At 49.9% G+C, this 19,895-nt stretch overlaps 2 protein-coding genes across 2 annotated transcripts; both read right to left on the reverse strand.

The window, feature by feature from the left end:
- Positions 1-1,939: 1,939 nt before the first annotated feature.
- Positions 1,940-3,473, reverse strand: GGS25DRAFT_533048 (uncharacterized protein; the record flags this gene model as incomplete). The annotated part of the gene is made up of 5 exons (XM_049265642.1): positions 1,940-2,101; positions 2,202-2,482; positions 2,608-2,715; positions 2,797-2,954; positions 3,057-3,473. The coding sequence occupies 5 exons, from the start codon at positions 3,471-3,473 to the stop codon at positions 2,070-2,072; spliced, it is 996 nt and encodes a 331-aa protein (XP_049114506.1). The 3' UTR covers positions 1,940-2,069.
- A 14,046-nt stretch (positions 3,474-17,519) lies between these two features.
- Positions 17,520-19,445, reverse strand: GGS25DRAFT_358866 (uncharacterized protein). The gene is made up of 4 exons (XM_049258111.1): positions 19,223-19,445; positions 18,241-19,172; positions 17,777-18,136; positions 17,520-17,714 (listed from the first exon to the last, which is right to left on the reverse strand). Exons 1-4 carry the CDS (start codon positions 19,350-19,352, stop codon positions 17,700-17,702), a joined length of 1,437 nt encoding a protein of 478 aa, XP_049114507.1. The 5' UTR covers positions 19,353-19,445; the 3' UTR covers positions 17,520-17,699.
- Positions 19,446-19,895: the final 450 nt, after the last annotated feature.

Here is a 19,895-nt window from a genome sequence, read left to right on the forward strand (position 1 = left end):
CTCTCCTTCCACAATCTCCGAGCGCCTACTACAGCCGTTTTTAGAAACTTTTCGGCATTTGAAGCGAAAGTGAGGCTGTAGCTTAAATATGGTTCCTTGGGGGGGGGGGGGGTTCTGACCTGACATCTGTTTACACATACCTAGGCCCTAGGGTAGGGTAGTTAAGATGTGTGTGGTGTGTCCCCTCCCCCCCCCCCCCCCCCCCCCCAACTCTTCCCCCGGCGGACCAGGATGGGGGGTCTCGGAGAGAGAAGAGGGATCCTGGTAGGCCGGAGTGCCGCGGTGGGGGTTTAGGTTGTTCTGAGCTAGACCGGGTGTCCTAGCTCAGACGACCTATACCCGCTTGGCCGCTTCCCGAGCAGTTCTTAACGAAAATAGGGTGATTCTTTTTTTTTTAGCCTGCTGCTTTGCTTGGCTAGGGGTGCTAACTACACTAGTGCAATAGAGACAAGTGAGACACTACAACATTGGATGGTAACTAAATTATGCAACCTCCAAGTCCCCCGTGATCACACCTGGTTCATTGCTTGCCGCCTTGCTATTTTGGGAGAGTTATAGTGGTTTGAGACGCGCTAGGCTGGAACTAGATATATTTTCTTCTTAGTTGGACTCATTACGGGCTTTGCTTTTCATAACCCAAGAACCTCGTTCGTTGTTTAGCGCTGCTCTGTCAAAGACCGTCGGGGTGGGAGAGACTCGAGAGTTAATTAAATAGTGGGATGGCTTTTTGTTTTGACAGGTTTGACGGGCTAGAGATGACGGAATGGCTGATCGGAAGGCATGGCGTGCATGTAAATTTGATGCTAATATAATTATTGTTGTTGATATCTTAGGTACCCAGGGTGTCTAGTTTGATATGTATCCATTTGCACTCAACCAATCGCAACAAGTCTTTCAGACACTACTGTACATTGGGCGGTGGTGTAGGTACATACATGATAGACACCTCTTTCTCTCCTATTAAGATATCTGTAGGAATTACCACATATTCTTGCCATAACGTTTTATATGCTGGGTTTAAACGTGTCTCATCGACAGCCTGGTAGATGGAATTTCAAGCCTCTGTGTAGTCCCAAGGAGCAATACTACCGATTGGCCAGCCATCGCTCATCCATACCATACGTCCCATCTCTGCATCATGCGAATCATAATGCATTGGCGCAATGCAAGTCTACTTGTCAAAACCACATGCAACATAACCAAAAGCCAGAAAGCTCAGGGTACTCCAGGGGTCGTGCTCCTACAACGTATGTAGAATACCTTTAGGTATCTACGGATTTTGCTTGGTACTGTATGCATGTAGTCAGACGTAGATCCCTATATCACCTGAGGTGGTATCGGACTCCGCCCATGGATCGGGATGTGAGATATTGATTGGTAGGTGCCTGTGCAGTGTATGCTATTGGCGAGAACAGTAATTTGATGGCAGATGTGACCGCGTCGTATAGGCTAGATCGTAACGTAATTATGGAATGTGCAACGAAGTAACTATAAGCATACTGAATGGCTAGACTATATGACTGATATAGACATAAACGGCATTGCTGACTAAATGTTATTGGTACTTGGAGGATTCACAAAGAAAGACTTGGGAATAGGGGCAAAATTCATTCATTGTGTAACCTACCTATACTTAACTGTCAATGCACCGATATAGATACAAGCTTACATAAGGGGCAATTAGTCTTTCAGAATTTTGAATCAGCCCTTGCCAGTTGCATGTTAAAAATAACTTCAAAGCACGCAGTTTCTTCGTTGTCATGCTCTTGTACTTAGATAGACAGATTACTACCACGGCCAGGGGCATCATCTCACAACCTTCTGGGACAGCCGCATCAGGGGAACCAAGCACAAGATGTCACCAGTGTTGAAATGTACAAACATACGCACACAAGAGCAGATGAAGTAGAGAGCGACATAGGTATATGAATAATATATGGCTACCAGTAAATCCAACCTGAACCCCAACCCCTTAAAATAGCCTCATACCTAGTGGAAAAGCGTTGCTATGCACAGCGCCACCTACAACCCAAACAACCTACTTATCTCCCCGTAGACCTACCTACTGCTTACGCCATCGTGCCTGGCAAGCTGTCGAGCCCTAGGTAGTAGTATCACGCAAGTTAGCAATCCCCACCCGCACAACAACATTCCGTTCGTTTTATAAGAACAGGACAAAAAAAAAAAAAAAAAAAACTCACAACCATCCGTCTCCTCGCCCACCATGTCGGGGATCTTGCACTGGTTGGCGACGGACATGGCCTGCTTCTGGATGGAGCCGCAGCCGTCGTAGAAGCACTCGGACTTGTCCATGGCGCGCTGCAGCGAGTCGTCCTTCCAGCCGAACATGTAGTCCGCGTGCGTCCCGTAGCTGCTGCCCTCGAAGCTCCACACGAACGGGTTCGGCGCCCCCGACGGCCACAGGCTGTTGAACTTGGTCGTGTCCCAGGTTGTCTCGAAGGTCACTTGGGGGACGCGGATGCTAGAGAGGGGGAGGGTTAGTTGGGGGGATGAGGTGTAGAGAAAAGAAGGGAGTGGCTGGTTGGCTTTGGAGGGGATTTTTTTAGGGAGGGGAGGGAATGGAAGGGGGGAAGGGGTTAAACTTACGGGTGCGAAGACGGGCACTTGGGCGCGTTGTTGAAGTAGTCCGTGTCGACGGTGTTGTACATGTGAGACTGGTGGTCCGCGCTGTCGAGGTTCTTGCCGTCCCAGCATCTGTGACTTATTAGCATCTCATATCTAGCTACCACCCTTATACCTATATAAAGGTTGGGATTAATCAAAGGATTCATTTACGCGGGGAAGTGGTGGCTGGTGAAGATGCCGCCCGAGCACGGCTTGTCAGGAATAGTCGCCTGCAAGGCACCTCGGCTGCCTCCCGTCAGGCATTGGTAGTTGAGCCCGACGTGCGATCGGGACGTGGCGGTTGGGCTGCCGACAGTCATGCGGAACCCCTATATTTTATTATGAAAAGCTTTAAGTAAGTTTATATACATCCCACATATCGCATGACACATATCTAGTATGGTGATTAGGCAGGTAGTAGTAACACTTACCGGCTTAAACGCCATGATAGGCTGCTGGGCGAGGTTGTCGCGGCTCAGGTCGAACTGGGTGTAGTAGACCGTGAGGCCACCCTGTGCGCCATTCGAGCCTCCCAGGAGGGGCTGCACAGGCACGACGGGCACGCGGTGGTAGGAGCCGTTCGTGGGGTGCTTGAAGTACAAGTGGGCGGTCCAGTAGTTGGAGAAGTCCTCCGACATCTGGCAGGTGGTGCAGGTGGCCCTGGCGCCGACGTCGCCCGTCATGGTGGCGTTGAAGGCATTGCCGCCGACGATGTGGTGGACGTGGGCGGAGGGGCTGATGCCGGGCTGCACGACGGGGTCGAGACGCTGGATCGTCAGGGTTGAGCACGGGAAGCGCAGTCCGGCTTGGACGGACGCGATGAGCGCGATGGCTGAGAGCAACTTCATCTTCATGATACCTAGTGGACAGGAATAGCAACAGAGCAACGGCGAGGAGAAGAGTTGAAAAAAGGAGATGGAGGTGAGTAGGCGCAAGCCCAGATCTATCTATAAAGAAACCTTGAGCCTACCTGAACTCACTTCACAACCGTTATCATCTCCTGCAAGCGGGTATCACTGAAATGGGACAGCGGAGTCACACAGAAATAGGTACCTACGTTCAAATAAAGGCAAACCAAAAAGGCGTAGGTCTGGTACCAATCATCTCGCGGCTGCCCCCTACCTCAGTAGCATTCGTGATATTAGACATGTATGTATGACAGATTGACAGGTTTTCGGCAAATGCCTTTGTCATATGTTCATTGGCTTTCGAAAATGCCGCGAGCCAGGCACATGGGGGGCAGGGTCCCTTCACATCATCCTAAATTAATTACGAAGAGAGAAAGAGAGAGCGTTTGTTCAATTTAGATAATCGGTGGCATGCTATTGGGCCTGGCTAAATGGGACGAGGCTTGGGGGGTTTTTTATATTGTTCAACAACGTATGGTGTGCTCTCTCCCACTGGGGGAAAGCTTTGTAATAGAGCCCTGTGAAATTGGTTGCTTCTACTAATTAGCAACAGTTTACTGTTGAAGGGTCAGATTTGTTGTTCTTTGGTAGCTGGAGATTGTAAACATTGATAGGAGGCATGGAGTTGAGTTTTCTGTGATTTATGAATAACTTGTTGTATGACAACCCTTTTATATGCCATTGTTCGACTAGACACGATTTTAAAAAGGTATGAAATGAGAAAAGAACAATAAAGTGAAGAGGCTGTGTGTTTGTGTGTAAGAAAGGGTTGTAACCGGTGATAGCTATACAGTATACGCGACTGAAGTCCCGCCTACATCCAAGGTTATTGAGCTGTACCCTCTGTTTTGAGTCATGTCTTATAAATAAAATCGCTTCATTTACAAGTAAAAGCAGGCTGTAACTGTCACCTGTAAAGAGACCAGTTCAGAGCTAGTCCCTATCATCAATGCAGTACTGAGGATACCTACATATTCTTCCCCTTCCATTCATCTCGTTTGTTGCCGAACCATCCATATCATCTTCATTCAAATCAACCTCCAAGGGGGGATAAACGGCAGATGTATTCACCTTGTTAGGCTTCATAGACATAATACTTACGTCAAGATTGAGACAAGGCAGTATCAAACAGGATTGTAAGAGGAGTGTGTAGTCTATTTCCCCGACTCTATTTGTTGACTTGCCGAAGGAAGACTTGATATAAGCTCGACGAATTCCAAATATTCCCATTTTGGAGCCTCCTAATCTAAAACACATGAACACATGCATGTTACCAGTATGTTACTAAGAACCATCGTACCCGGTAGTTGGCAGGGCAAGCCCAAAGTAAGTAGGCACCTAGGGTAGGTAAGTAACCTACCACGCTCCCCTTTTAGGCACTCAACTAGGTTGCAGACATCAAATTGCATTCCAAACACTATAATGTAAAAGAGAGAGCACCTTGCTAGTCATCAAGTAACAATGTGATAGTTTTAAACTTGAACAAGGTAGATGATAGATATTTGCCTACCTAAGTCATAAATTCATTACAGATAGGTATGAGAGATGATGGTACCTATTCATGAAGAAACCCAAACCAATCCAGCAAACCCACTTGTACTCGATACACCGTAAAGAATCCCTTCACGTTTTGTTCCATACAGTGTTACTAAGGCACATAGGCTAGGCAAATTCCTTCCTATGTGATTAGCCCCTTTTTTTTCTTTTTCCAAGCCAAGGAAAGTCCCGTCCAAATACATCCATGATATTATTTCCTTCCATATTTTTCTTGTCCAAAAATAAAACGTACAGAAAAGTCATTCCGGTACACACGTTTTCATACACTTCGTAGCAATCAATACAAGTAAATGGAGAAAAGAAAGCACCAAAAACCATGTTGCTTCAACATAGGGAAGTATCCCGTCATCTCGTCTCTCATACCTATCATCAAAACATGGAAATGGAACAGAATCGTAAAAAATATCGTTAGCCTCGTAAATCAGCACCATCTTTGACAGCCATTGTGGTTGGTTCGGGTCATGCAATCTTTGTGAACCACGACTTGCAAATGCCCTGTTCGTTACCTCACTTGAAGAGCCTTTTGAAGGCAGCGCGGAACCCGGTTGACTTCTTGGTCATCTCGGCCTCTGCTTCGGCCTCGCGAGCTTTCTGTCTTTCCTCTCGTCTCGAGTGCCGGCGTTCATCCTTGCCCACAGAGGCCTTGGAGCTGGAAGACACTGCCTCGGTTCCGTGCCTCGTCTCCACCCTACGTCGCTTGGATCCGTCGTCGTGCTCTCGAGAGATTTCATCGTAGTCTCTATCCCTATCTCTGTCACTGTGGGTCCTGTGACTTTTGGATCGAAGGATGTCCACAGATTCGCGATGGGACTTGGTGGTGCTGGAGCGTTTTAGAGACCCGAATTTAGGCGCATCCTTGAAGACTGGAGATGAACTATTATGCGTGCTACTGCTTTTAGGTCGTGTGGCAACGTTCGGCGTTACGTTGCTTTCGACGTTCTTCATATCAAAGAACTTCTTGCCCAAAGATGTGCTCTCTTCCTTCGTCGAGTGTCTCTCGGAACGAGGTCTTTCCGAGTGCCTGTCAGGATAGGATCTATCTGAGTACTTGTCAGGGTAGGATCTATCCGAGTGCTTGTCGGGATAGGATCTTTCTGAGTGCCTTTCGGAATATGACCTATCCGAATAGGATTTCTCAGATCGTCTCTCGGGGTGAGACTTTTCGGAATGGGATATACTGTGCCGCCTTGAACTGCGATGGGAGGGTCGATCACTGGGTGGAGGCTCCGATTCCTTGCCTCGACTTTCTCGTTCCCTTTCTCGGTCCCTTTCATAGGCCTCACGTGCAGCGCGTCGTGCTCGCTCTTCCTTGCGCCTTTCGTGGGCAGCTTGTTCTTCTGGGGTACGCTGATACTTTCGGCTCGAGGCACTGTGTGAGCTTCCCACCGAAAAGCCACTATCTTGTCTCGGGGATTGGCGAGGAATCGAACGGTCGGAAGAAGACTTTGGTGGGTAACTGGTTTCTCCACGGCTGCTGCGGTGATGGATATATTCGCCGCTACCTTTGTCATCTCGTGACCGTGAAGAGTGGTGCGAAGAATGATGATGGTGGTGGTGATGTCGGTGCCGGTGATGTCTCTCGTCTGCGGACTTCTTTTCTTCGTCGTCTGTACACAGGTCAGCAACGGGCAATGAACAATCATTCTGGCCAACGCTCTGATTTCCTGCAACAAATCCCGGCGAAGAAAAATCATCCACCTTCTGAGCATCTCCCTTAGCCGGTTCCAGATTTTCTACTGCGTCCTTGATGCGGGCACTACCCAACGGAGAATCTTGTGGAGGAACAAGCTCTTGAGCTGCGGCATATATCACGACGGCGGCTGCAACAACTTCTTCAACTTGTCTAATACTTTGCTTGCGGCGCTTTCTCACGCTTCTCGCGCGGCCCAAGGCCCTTGCTTTGGAATCATCAGGATCTGGGAGCATGATTCCTGGGGTTCTCGACCGAGGCTCCAAATCAGCAAAATTGATGATACTATTGAGACTAGTGCTCGGCTGAGAGCCAAAGTCATAGTAGGATTCGGTTTGGGTGCCTGAATGAACCAGAGATGGCCGAAGTGGCCGCTTGCTACTCTTTTGCGGGATTGGCTCTTTTTCAATTACTGTGAAAGGGTTTGAAAGGGGCATGGCTGACACCGTTATATCAGGAGTTTCAGGCGTGTCGACACTATCTGATTTCGGTTGGTCATCTGCCTTTGAAAGAGAGGCGCTGCCAGGAGTAGTTTCTTGAACCTGAAGGCTGTAGGCATCCACCGGTCTTGCAAGAGCAGACGGAGTATGCTCAATAGTGACTGGAATATCGTCGGTCTCTTTTGAAAGTTCATGAACAAGAATTCCGCCGGTGGCTGCAAGCGCAATAGCTCCGACAACCCCTATCTTGACCGCGTCATTGTGATCTTCTGGGACATTCACATGTTCATTGCCTGACAGTAAGGCTTGTGGATTCACAATTTCGGCTGTATCTTGCACAGCCTCGACGGTGTCATCATGCAACTTAGTATCCTGCTGTTGAAGACTGCTAGATTGCTGATCAAATTCTGGGATATCGATAGTGCCTTGCTCAATATTTTCATCCGAGCAAGGAGACGTGATATCTTCAGAGGGAGGTGGTTCAATAAATCCCTGGAGATTATCTACTGTCCCCGAAGGCGCGATCGAAAATTTCTCTTCGTCAACACCAATATGATCTTGGATTGGAGCTTCACCCATCTCCGTGAATTGATCTCCTTCTTGCTCTTCATCCGATGGCTGTGAAGGAAGAGCTGGCTCATCGCTGCAGGATGAATCCAAGGGGCTTACGACGGGATCAGCATCTAGTTGTTCTTGCTGCTTTGAGCCGCCCGTGACTTCAACTACAACAGATTCATCGGGTTCCTCGACGATAATAAAGTCGTCGCCAACATCTGTCCTTTCAACTTGAGCATTGTCTGAAGTAGACCCCACAAGGAGTTTAGGTTGAGGCTTTTCGCCAATAGGTGATAATTCGTCGCTGGCCTCTTTTTTGACACTTGTGTCAAGCTTCCCGCCCGCGACATTTTCAAATTGAGACTCACCCGTGGCTGAGGGATTGATAAATTGCACACTGGATTCAGATCGTAGAATTGCCTCAGTGGAATTTTTCAAGACGACGAGGCCCTCAGTGCTTTGATCCACTTCTAGTAAACGTTGCTCTAGTTTGATGTCTGGTTTGATGGTGGCAGCAATTGATCCAACAGATTGCTTCTCCTGAGGTTCTGTAGATTGCAAATCCGATGGCTGGCCCTCACTTCTGGTAGGCAATGTAGTTGGTATCAATACCTGGACAGCCTCTTGGCCAAGCTCTTCAGTAGGCTCTTTGGCAGTAATTGGCAGCAGCTCTGGCTCTGGCACAGGGATTTCTTTCTTGTGGTCGTCCGCAATAGGTTGAATATTTGCATAGTTGGCAGACTCATCTAGGGGTTGAGGATATGGTTCCTTGATGGACAGTACCAAGTTCTCAGCCACAGGCTCTTTAGCTTCCTCCGATGGATGCGGGGGGGCTTGCGTCGTTAATGGTTTAACATAAGTCGGCTCTTGTGGAACTTGATCCTCAACTGTAGAAATTGCGTTATTGCCATAAATCACTTCATCTTGGGCGCCTTGTACTTGGACTTGCTCTGCTTCTATCGTAACCTCCTGGGGAATACTCTGTTTCTTATAGACGGGCTCTTCGACTGATTCTTCAGGAATGGTAGACTGCGCGTGCAAAACAGTGGGCTCCGGTTTAAAAGTGGATTCTTTCAGAGGGAGATCCCCTTCCACTTCAACGGGAGTAGGCTGTACTTTAGTGTAGGGAGGCTCTGTGGGGTATACTTTCTCCGCAACGGATTTCTCTGCGAGGATTTCCTTTGTTACAGAAGCGGGCAGATCCTCCGAGACAGCGTACTCGGCCTTGACGATAGGCTCCATGATGACGACAGAAGAGTCCTCCTTATCCACGAGAGGCTCTTCACCAGCTAGTGGTTCTTTTGGAAACGAGGGTGATTCCACAGTAGACTCTTTTACCATAACGTCTTGGATAAAGATATCTTCTCCCTTAGTCGGCTCCTCTACCAACATCAGATCATCCACAGCGACTGAATCCTCCCCTGGACTAAGCTCAGAGGTGACTGACTCTTCAATGCTAGGCTCTTTCCCGAGGGAGTACCCGTATTGAGCCGTGGAATCTCTGGCGATAACGGCTTTTGGGATGACAGGCTCTTCCTTGGGAGCTGGCTTCTCGTGAACGATCAGCTCATCGGAGATGATAGGGATATCTTCTTTGACCCCAGGCTCTGTGGTAGCGCACTCTTCTGAGATGGCAACTTCTTCTGCCGGAGTGTCTGTTGATGAAGTGACTGTTCCTTTAGCAGGCATTAACGCCGGAGTAGGTGCAGGTTCGTCCGTAACATGTCCCACTGATGAAGGTTTATCGATGGCGTCCGAAGGTTCGTTCACGGCAGATGGCTGCATTTCAACAGCATCTTCTGCAGCGGGGATTTCCTCTGGCAGACCAGGCTCTTCAACCGAAACATGTTGATCTATCGGAGAACCCTCAATCACTTCCACGGCTGGTTCAGATGAAGATGCGACAATCTTAGTCTCAGTAGTATCGGTAGTGTCTGGCACTGGCTGAAATGTGAGAGACTCCGAGCTATCGACAGCAGTTTCCGCAGCAGTCTCGCAAGCTATTTTCAAAGCATGCTGGGGCTCAGAAGGTTGAACTTCTTCTTGAATAGCCTCACTAGAAACGGGCTTAGGTGCAGGTGGCTCTGATATCAATTCAGATTTGGCGAGTAGATCCAACCTTTGGCCATCGACTTTAGCAGTCGTATCGTCGAGAGTAGGCTCAGGTTCAAGGTGACTTGGAGAGACGTCATCCGCAGATATTTTCTCTTCACTATGAATTGTTTCCTCCATCGGCGGCGTGATAACTAGTGTTGCTTCCTCCAGTTGCTTGATTGGTTCCGATACAGACCCCTCAACTGCAGATTCACCAACTGATTCAGGGACAATGTCTTTGGTAATGCTATCGTTGAGACTAGCTTCTTCGATCTGCCCCTCGGCGACTTTAGCTGCGGTTTCTTCGGTGGGTACCTCAACGTTTATAGCTTCAGGTATGAGTTCTTTAGCTAGTATGGGTTGTGCTTCGCCTTCGGAAGTAGACGTAGGACCCGAGCCCCCACCATCTACCATATCAAAAGCTTGTAGTGTCTCATCGACTGTAGTTTCTAGTTCCACAACGTTGACATCCAGAAGCTGGTCAACACTTAATTCGTCGGGTTGGTCAGAAGTTGTATCAGTGATAGGAACCTCCTTGACTGCAGAGGCCACAATAACATTAGGCTCGTAGGCCTCACTGGACTCTTCAACTGCAGGTTGCTCGACATCCGCTTCTTTTGTTGGGATATCATGAGTATCTTCGGCAGTGAGCAAAGGCTCTGGTATAATGGTAACGTCGTTTACCACATCTTCGACAGGAACCGTAGTATTGGGGGCTACCGGGGAAGCATTGTCAGGCTCATCTAAATCAGCACCCACCGCTGGAATTGCCGACTCGACGTCTTTGGCGTCTCTTGATTCCACTGCTGTCTCGGGTGCCAACTCAACGGGAATTTCCGAAGGGGTTGGTTCCTGCGTGAATTCGCTGACAGGATCAGGAACCTTTTCGGCACTGTCGTTTGAAAGGGGAACCGCGGTCTCTAAGGTATCTGCAATGATTGCGTCCGATATAGCGGGAGGCTGCTCAACTATCCCATCGTGCTCTGGGAGTTCCTTCACGACAGACTCAATTGGGACATGGCCACCAGTCTCTTCTTGCTCTTGAGGAATATGCACTACTTCGGCAGTTTGAGGCTCGTCTTTCGGCCCATCCAGAGGCCCTGCTTCCGAAGGCGCTATCGCTTCTTCGATGCACTCAGACTTTTGCTCCTCAGCAACATCGCTTGATGCATGCTCTGCAGCCAATTCAGTCTGTTTAGGAGACTCAATGGGCTTGGTCGTGGTTTCTAGGATCGTTTGCTCAGCTGATTTAGTAGGTACCTTGTCCGCATCTTGGCTCCTTTCTTCTGGGGCCTTGACACTTGGCTCAGTATGTGTCTCTTTATCCTGACTTTGGTCTTCGAGAGGATGAGTGTTTGGCTCATTCTTCTCATTGCTCTTAGGCTTTAATTTGGTAGCTTCCAGAGCGGGGGTGGGGCTTTCTTCGTTTGAAGGCTGTACATGCCGCTCACCAACCAACAGTGACTCTTCCGCGGAAGCTCCAAGAGCCGTAGGGGAAATTTCGGTGACACCCTCAACTTCATCTTTGGATTCTTCCACCAAATCCAAAACCCTCTCTTCGCCCTTGTATTCTTGTGGCAAAGTGTGATTTTCCACCGTGGAAGGAGACTCGACAGCTGCTTTGAGCTCCACTGTAAGGGATGCCTCAGCTTCTTCCTTTGAATCATCCTCAAGACCTTGTGGATTGTCCTGCACTTGGGAACCCTTTTGGGTTTTATCCAAGCTAATCGATGGGCTATCGTGGACATCCTGGCTCTGTCCACTAAAAGTGTCTAGGCCGTCTGTTGGGGTGGTTTCGTTATCTAATGTATTAGAATTATATTCGATCGACGGCTCATGGACGATTTTGGTCGTCACTACTTCAACTTGTGACTGAATATCGCTCTCCTGGAGTACCAGGGAAGCCTCGCCAAAACCTGAGCCGGTACTAGGCTGCCTTGGCTTGAGTGCATCCGTGGTACTTTGATCAACTTCCTCTAAACTGCTACCTCCCTCTGGAGCTGAAAAAGAACGCACCAAAACCGGCTCAGGGGTATCTTGAAAAACATTCGCTAAAACAATAGGGGTATCTTGAACTGAACTTGAAAATGACTGGGTCTCACCTTTCATGGCCTTCTGGGCCGACCCACCCTCACTTGGGATGGGTCCAACTGTATCCTTACTCTCATCATCACTTTGGATCCTTTCACGCTTGGCCTTCTTGGTTGACTTCGTGTTCTCATCTTTGGGAGCCTCCTGGGCCTTTGGTTTGTGGTCAACCGCTGGTGCTTCTACGACAGCCTTGGGGGCAACAACCTCCACAACCTCCTTGACACTACTCTCTTGTGGCTCAGCCGGGGTGGCAGTCTTGACAGCGACAGCATCTACAACCTTTTCAGGCTTGCTTTCATGTGACTCATCAGGTACCATGGTTTCGGCCTGCGATTCAGCCTTCGCTTCTTCTTTAATGGGCTCTTTAATCGCCTCAGAGACAACTTCAGGCTGAGGCTCATACTTTGGTGCCTTGGGCTCAACAACCTCAGGCTTGAGAGCCCCAGGAGCAGGCTCGGTATCTGCTGCCTTTTCATACTCAGCAACCGTTTTCTCAATGGGCTTGGTAACAGCTTCCGTAGTAGGCTCCTTAGTAACAACAGGCTCTGCAACAAGTATAGGCTCTTCAACGGCGGAGGGCTCGTTGACCAAGGTGGACTCTTCGACTGAAGGCGCCTTGGGAGTTGCTTTCTCAGCAAGGGCTTCGGTCTTGGCTTCTTGCGAGACAGGCTCCTTAGCAGCTGCTGGCTGCTCTTTTGATGGGGAATCTTCTGCGGCGATGGGCTGCTCAACAAGCAAAGTTTCTTCTGTGGGTTGAGGTTTCTCGACAGGAATTTCTTCCGCAATGGGTTCATGAGCGGATACCTCCTCAGCAGGGGTATTAGACGATTCCACTATAGGCTCCTCTGCAGCAGGAGTTTCTGCAGGCTTTTCAGTAGCTTCCTTAAAAGGCTCAGCCTTTTCTAGGGGCTGAGATTCTTCGATATGGACCTCTTCAGCGACAGGCCCAGGAGCGGATGTCTCCTTAGGGGTGTCAGATGATTCCACGACAGGTTCCTCAGTAGCAGGCTCTGCAGTAGGTTCAGCCTTTTCTGTGGGTTGAGGCGCTTCGATGGGAATATCTTTAGTAATAGGCTCAGCAGCGGATGCCTCCTCGGCAGGCGCGCTAGACGATTCCACGACGGGCTCCCCAACAGCAGGCCTTTCAACAGGCTCCTCAGTAGGCTCAGCTTCTTCTGTGGGTTGGGGGTTTTCAATACGAACTTCTTCAGCAATAGGGTCAGGGGCGTTAGACGATTCCACGATAGGTTCCACAGTAGCAGGCTCTTTGGAAGGTTCTTCAACAGGTTTCTCGGCAGGTTTCTCGGCAGGTTTCTCGGCAGGTTTCTCGGCAGGTTTCTCGGTAGCCTCTTCGGTACGCTTTCCGACGGGCTCTTCGGCAGGTTTGATAACCTCCTCAATGAGACTGGTAGAAGCGGGCTCCTCGCTCAGCTGAGCCGTAGATTCTTCTGCAGAATCAACTGTAGCAGGTACTTCGCTAGGCTCGGGGTCAGCTTTCTTGGCAGGTTCCACTATGACAGGCTGAGGCTCTTCAACAGCTTGAGGTGCAGGCTCTTCCTTGGCATGTTCAGTAGGGGGATTCTCATCAAGTACAGCTTCAGTGGGAGTTTCATCACTGGACTTTGCCACGGGGTCCTTGGGCGCAGACTCGTCAACAGCTTTTTCTAAATTAGGAGTGTCTGTTGATTGTTCCTTAGTAGTCTCAGTTTCCACTAGTGCTTGAGCGGTCGGTTCTTCTTTGGGCAGTGTCGCTTCTGGAGCAGATCGATTGGCAATTGCTTCTTGGGCGGGAGCCTCCACAGGATGATGATCACCGGAATCTTTCTCTGTGACCTTTTCATCTTGTACTTGAGAAACAGCTGTTTCTTCAAGTGTTTCCTTGGCGACGTGCTGTCCGCTACTTGATTCCACTGCGCTGTCCTCGGTAGCAGTTACCTCTGGATGGGTCTCGGTAGAAGGCTCCTTAGAAGGCTCTTCTATGACTGGTGCCTCGACCGGTACTTCAGCTGGTGCTTCAGCTGTAGACTCTCCGGCGGTAGCTTCAATAGCAGGTGCTACTACTTGCGGGGCTTCTGCCGTTGTAACTTCCTCAGCAACCGGCACACTAGGTTCTTCGGGAGTGGACGTCTCTACAACCGGTGGTTCTACGGCAGTCGGTGGCTCGGGCGTGGGCTCCGGGGCCGACTCCGTAGTAACTTCGGCGGGCACTTCTTGAACTTCAGATTTCTCAACAGAAGCCACTTCCTCGGACTTTTCAGCGGGTTTGGGAATTGGGTCCTCGGTAGTCGTAACTTGGGGGGTAGACCCTCCCTCGCTAGCGTCGGTTGTTGCAGTAGGTTCTTCAACAACAGCCTTCTCTTCGGCCACTTCTTCGACAGGCTTGTTCTCGATAGGCTCTTTCTCGTCGTCCCCCTTGTCGTCCAGAGCCTTCTGGTCGGCAGTATTCTCGTCAGGAATAACCTCAACAGTAGCAGGCAGCGTATCAGGCGGCGTAGGAGGCGGTGCATCGGCAGGTCCCTCAGTGGCTGGTTCGGAAGTAGCTTCCTTCACGTCGGCAGTAGGCTCCGCGGTAGTCTCCCCCACGACCCCCTCAGTAGACTCGAGGGCCTTTTCAGTTTCCTTTGCGGAAGGCTCGACAGCAACTGACTCAGTGATGGGCTCGCCACTGCTGGTTTCAACAACGGGCGCTTCCGCCGGAATGACTGTTACTGGCTCGTCTTCCTTTGGCGTTGTAACATCGGCCTTCTTGCCGGTTTCAGCCTATAATGCCAACAATTAGTCTCATTAATTCACGATTGTATAATGGACATAATGAAGATAAATGTCGAAGAGAAGAGGAGGTTAACTGATCAAGGTCGAAAAAAAAATAGACTTACGCTAGGATCTGTGGGCGATGCATCAACCGCTGGCGTCGCAACTTCCGTGATAGGAGGCGCTTCCACGGGAACAGACTCCTTTTTGTTCTCAGCAACGTCCGCCTTCTGCTCTACTACGGAAGGCTCCTCCGCAGGAGTTTCCTGGCTAGCCTCAGCAGCTTCCAGCTTTTCAGGCTCAGGTAGTGAATTTGCTGACACCTCTACCTTCTCGGGCTCTTGATGAGAGGGCTCGTCGGTAGTTCCGTCAGGAGACGCCTCGGTCTTAGAAACATCGACCGGAGTGCTATCCTCTGCGGGATTGCCAGACTCGCTCGGCTTGTTGGCAACATGATTAGCCACGTCAGGAACGGCCTCCTTTGTTTGATCCTCGGAACTAGTAACAGCAGTTGTAACTTCCTTTGCTGCAGGGGCTTGTTCAGTCTCTATTGCGTCTTCACCTGAGGGTATGTGCTCCTCCGTAGCTACTTGCTCTTGTACAACCTCTTTCTCTTCTGGAGCTGTCTCTGGCTTCAGTACCTCTGCTGGGATCTGTTCTTCTGTTTGCTCTGGCGCTTCTGCTAGTTTCTGCTCTTCTTGGGCTGCTTCTGGCGAACTCTCTTCTGAACTTACTGGTCCATCTGCAGGAGACTTTCCTTCTTCCTCGGGTGTGACAACAGATTGTTCCGACGTGTTCGTCTCTTCTTGCACTGGGGCCTGTGCTTCGGCCGACACGTGTTCTACCATAGTGTGATCTTCGACAGCATCCTCTTGAGGAGGTACCCCCTTCGAGGCTGCGGGCTCCTCTACTGGCACCTCCGTGATAGGTTGCTCAACGATGGGCGCATCATTCTCGGCAGCCGCTTGCTTCTCGGAAGATTCTTGATCTTCCGTAGATACCTGTTCGTCCGCTGGCGCCTGCTCTGGGGAAGCTTGGGTTTCGTTACTTCCTCCCTGGTCTGTCCCTGTATGTTCAGGCGATTGAGCCACAGGCGCCTCTTTGATATCTGCTGCCTTCCCGTCTTCTACCGAGTCTTGGGAATCCTTTGCATCTTCTGACTTAATTTCGGGCACGCTCTCAGGCACTGCAACCTCGGTAGCGTCAGCTGCTTCACTAATATTGGCCGTTTCTGATGGTTCGGGTGCTGTCTGGACGTCTTCCGTCTGAGAAGGTTCTTTAACGGGTTCCTCCGTAGGCTTGGGTTCAACAGCTGTAGTAGGAGTAACACCATCCTCACTATATCCATGTGCGCCAGTGTCAGATGTGGTGGTCTCGACTTCCGATTCTAGAGAGGCAACCGGTGCCACTTTATTGATATCAGTAGCATTTTCCTCCGACTTGTCAACAGGGTTTGCGGCAATTTCTTGAGGTGCAGGCTCTTCAGAGACTTTAGATGTCTCTTCAATAGCAACATCGTCCTTAGTAGTGGGTGTTTCAGGAACAATGTGCTCAGAAGCGGGAGCCTTGGTATCACCGGCCTCTTCGGTAGGATTGGGCTGATCTGAAACATTTTCCGTGGGAACTTTCTCCTCGGTTTGCTCTTGAGTGATAGGTGCGTTAGAGCCAGCTGAAGACTCCTCTGAAGTAGCCTGCTCATCGACTGTCGGCTCCTTGGTAGCTGGATCTTCCTGAGTAGTTGACTCTTCCGGATTTGTATCAACAGGAGTGCTTTCCTTGACTGGCTCCTGAGCGGCAGGTGCCTGGGACTCAACAGTAGGCTGCCTACTGGAAGCTTCTTCATTGGCGACAGCAGCTTCAGGTATAGGTTCCGCAGTACTGGCAGCGGTTTCCGGTACGGCGATTTCCTTCTTATCAGGGTCTTGGTCGGCAACTTCGGCAGGAATTTCTTCGGCAGCGGATTCTTGGGTGGCAGATTCCGAGGTATCATCGAGAGACTTTTCCGTAGTGAAAGACTGCTCTTCAGGGATAGTTTGTTCGCTAGCAATACCTTCAGGGGCAACGGATCCTTCGGTGCCGCTAGATTGCGTTGCAGTAGTAGTTTCCTCAGGAGCAACGGCAGAGGCTACAGTTTCCTCCTCTTTCTCCGCTGGCTCTGGCAGCGCCGAGGCCGTTTGGGGTGGTACAGGGGCATCGGCAGCCTCTTTGTCAGTCTTTTCATCGGTCGCTTCAGCAACACTTTGCTCAGTCCCATCACCGGCTACCTCTTGAACTGTGGGGCTGACCTCGCTCGTTTTTGCTTCGTGCTCCGGGGCGTCACTGGAATTTTCCGTATCTTTGCTAGCATCGGCAGCGAGAGGTTCATCGGCTAGCACTTCGCCGGAACCCACAGTGGGTTGTTCTTCGGAAACCTTGTCATCCTTTGTAGAATCATTAGACTCCGGTTCTGACTTCTGTGTGTCTGCCAACTCCTCTGATTTGACAACTTCTTTTGGCGCTTCAACATTTGTAAGTGGCTCGTCCGATGTTTCACTGGCCTCAGAAACAGGAGTATGATCCGACTCATCTTTTGTTGCGCTGTCTTTAACTGTATGTTGAGTCTTGTTGTCGTCGTGTGTTTTGGAATCATCGTCAGGAGGCTTGATCTCAGTAGTTGTTTCAGAAGTCTCGGCAGCTAACTCATTCGCTTCTCCGCCTGTGGCTGTGGGGGTGGGGGGTTTCGTAATCGGAGAATCATTTGACTGATCCGGGTCTGGTATACTTTTCTCTGCAGCTGAGTCCGGCTGAGCAACATCAGCGGTCTGCTTTTCAGAGTGTGTATTAGATTCAGCCGGATCACTCGCGGCCTCGTCCGATGCGGCAGGTAACTCAGTTGGTTCAGTCGCCAGCTGGGCTGGCTCGGTACGCGGCTCTTCCTTTGGCTCTTCGGGGGGAGTCTGGAGCTCCGGGGCAGCAGTCGCATCGTCAGCCGCTGTACTTGAAGACTCATTACTTTCGACATGGCTTTCAGTCTGAGCAGGCTTTTGTTCAGGGGATAAGTCGGTGACATCGGGTACATCTTTTACCTCTTTATTCTCAGAGCTCTTTTCGAGGTCCGCTTCAGCAACGGGCTTATCTACCGTCTTGGGAGCAGTCTCGCTTTGTGGCTCCACCTCACTGGCAGTAGTTTCATTAGTATCACCCTCCTCATTGGACGTAGCTGAGTCTAAGACAGGCTCAGTCGGTTTAGTATCTTCTGCTGCAACTGGACCTTGAGACTCTACGGCAGTGCCCGAAACTCCCTCGCTAAAAACAGGAGCCTCGACAGAAGACTGGTCACCTGTATTAACATCGGGTTGTTCATCCACAGGGGCATTAGGATCTTTCGGCTTTGGAGATTCACTTTCTCCTCTTGGTGGTACCTTATAGTGAGTTGTTAGTAACATCTTCATGGTACTATTAGCTTGCCGGAAATGTCGTCAAGTGGCTTGGAAATTGGGGCAAAGCAGGCTTCCTCCCCACAGAACAAGTACAGAGTGAGTGAACTTACAGATTCTTCAACCTTTCCTGGCGCCTCGAGTGCCCCGGGTTGTATATCATCGTGAATATTCTCCAGCTCTTTAGGTAGCGAGGTTGTAGCCTCTTCTGTTAACTGACTTGCCCCTTCTTGCGCCTCTTTTCCGCTCAGCACCTTGGAGCAAGTTTCAGTTGCAGACTCGGCTGATGCAGTATCGTTGGCAGCGGCGCTATCGGCATCTTTCACAGGCTCTGGAGTTATTTCAGATTCCACCTGTTTATCGCTTGATGCAGCTTTAATATCGTCTAGTGTTTCGGTTGTAGCTGGTGCATCCACAGTTTTCTGGGTAGGTTCTGAGGCTGCTGGTTCATTCGGCTGTTCTGGAACTGGCGGATCTGAAGAGTCGTGAGTTGGTGCGGCATCTGATGAAATACTATTTTGTGATGCCTCCTTGATTTCATCGTCTTTATTTGGACTGTCAGATTTAGGTTTCGACTCAGTATCACTCTTAGTTTCTTTATTCGTCTCAGTCACGACAGGTTTTTGGTCGGCTGGATGAGTGGACGTCGGTACATCCTTTGATTCAGTAGCCTCAGCCTCAGCCTTAAGCGAGGGCTCTTCCGGGGCTACATGAGCTTCCGGCGGCTGTTCGGGCTCCGGCTGTTTGGCGGTTGATTCTTCCATACCCCTCACTGCATCGTCAGTCTTGCTTTTGACTTTCTTCTTTTCTTTGTCCTTTTCTCTCTTCTTAGCTTTCTTCCTCGCCCTCCCCGTAAGCTCGGTACTGGAGTCTTTCACTGGCTTGGGCGCTGCTGGAGCAGGCTTGTCGGGCTTGTCAGGCTTTTCAGTCTTCACCTTGTGTGGTTTCACTGGGGGTGGAGATTTCGGTAACGGAGGCTTTAAATATATTCTCTGTTGGGATTGGTCTTCATTTACATCATTTAGCTTTGGTGCAATGTCTCCAGCTACAGGTCATATTAGCGCAGATATATCAGATATGGTCTAGCTCGTGTACCTGAGTATGCAACTTCTTCGTCTGGACCTTCAGGCTGAAGATATTGTATGTTTGAGAAGTCAGCTACTTGAACATTTCCAATTGGATCGCTCCGAAAGGGACAAAATGCGATTCCTTCTTGATTTGACATGCTCCGTTTGGTTAACAGGAATTAGGCCCCACCAACGACTTGATGGGACATTCCAATTATCTCCTAAGTTATGCAAAGTGACAACTATAATGCGGGTATTTGCAGCAGTTGTGTTAGATAATTGGACCGCGAGCTGATACTCCCAGTTATTTGGATATCCGTTCTGTATGAAACTTGGGAAACTCCTTTAGTTGATGGACAATTCAATGCAGGCTCTACCTCTAGATAGGGTTACGGTTTGGATAATGGGTGTCAGGAACACGAATTGAGTGGACAAAAGATGGGCATATGGAGCGTAAAAGAATTCTCTCAATGCGAGCTCGGAACGGTGGATGACGTTTGGTCGGACCGGGAGGCGATGTAAGATGTCTGATTGACTACATAGATTCTCAAGAGGAGCTACTTGGATGGGACACACCCCACGGCGGGAATATGTCGAAGTGGAGAAAGATGTCAAGCTCTTGTGACCCATATCGTGCTCCAGGAGCTACCGACAGACACGACAGCATTGGCGCCACGTCGCGGAGTTGGTTGGGCTAGGTT

The sequence above is a fragment of the Hypoxylon fragiforme genome (genome assembly GCF_022984875.1).
Source record: "Hypoxylon fragiforme strain CBS 206.31 chromosome Unknown GGS25scaffold_7, whole genome shotgun sequence".
NCBI lineage: Eukaryota > Fungi > Ascomycota > Sordariomycetes > Xylariales > Hypoxylaceae > Hypoxylon > Hypoxylon fragiforme.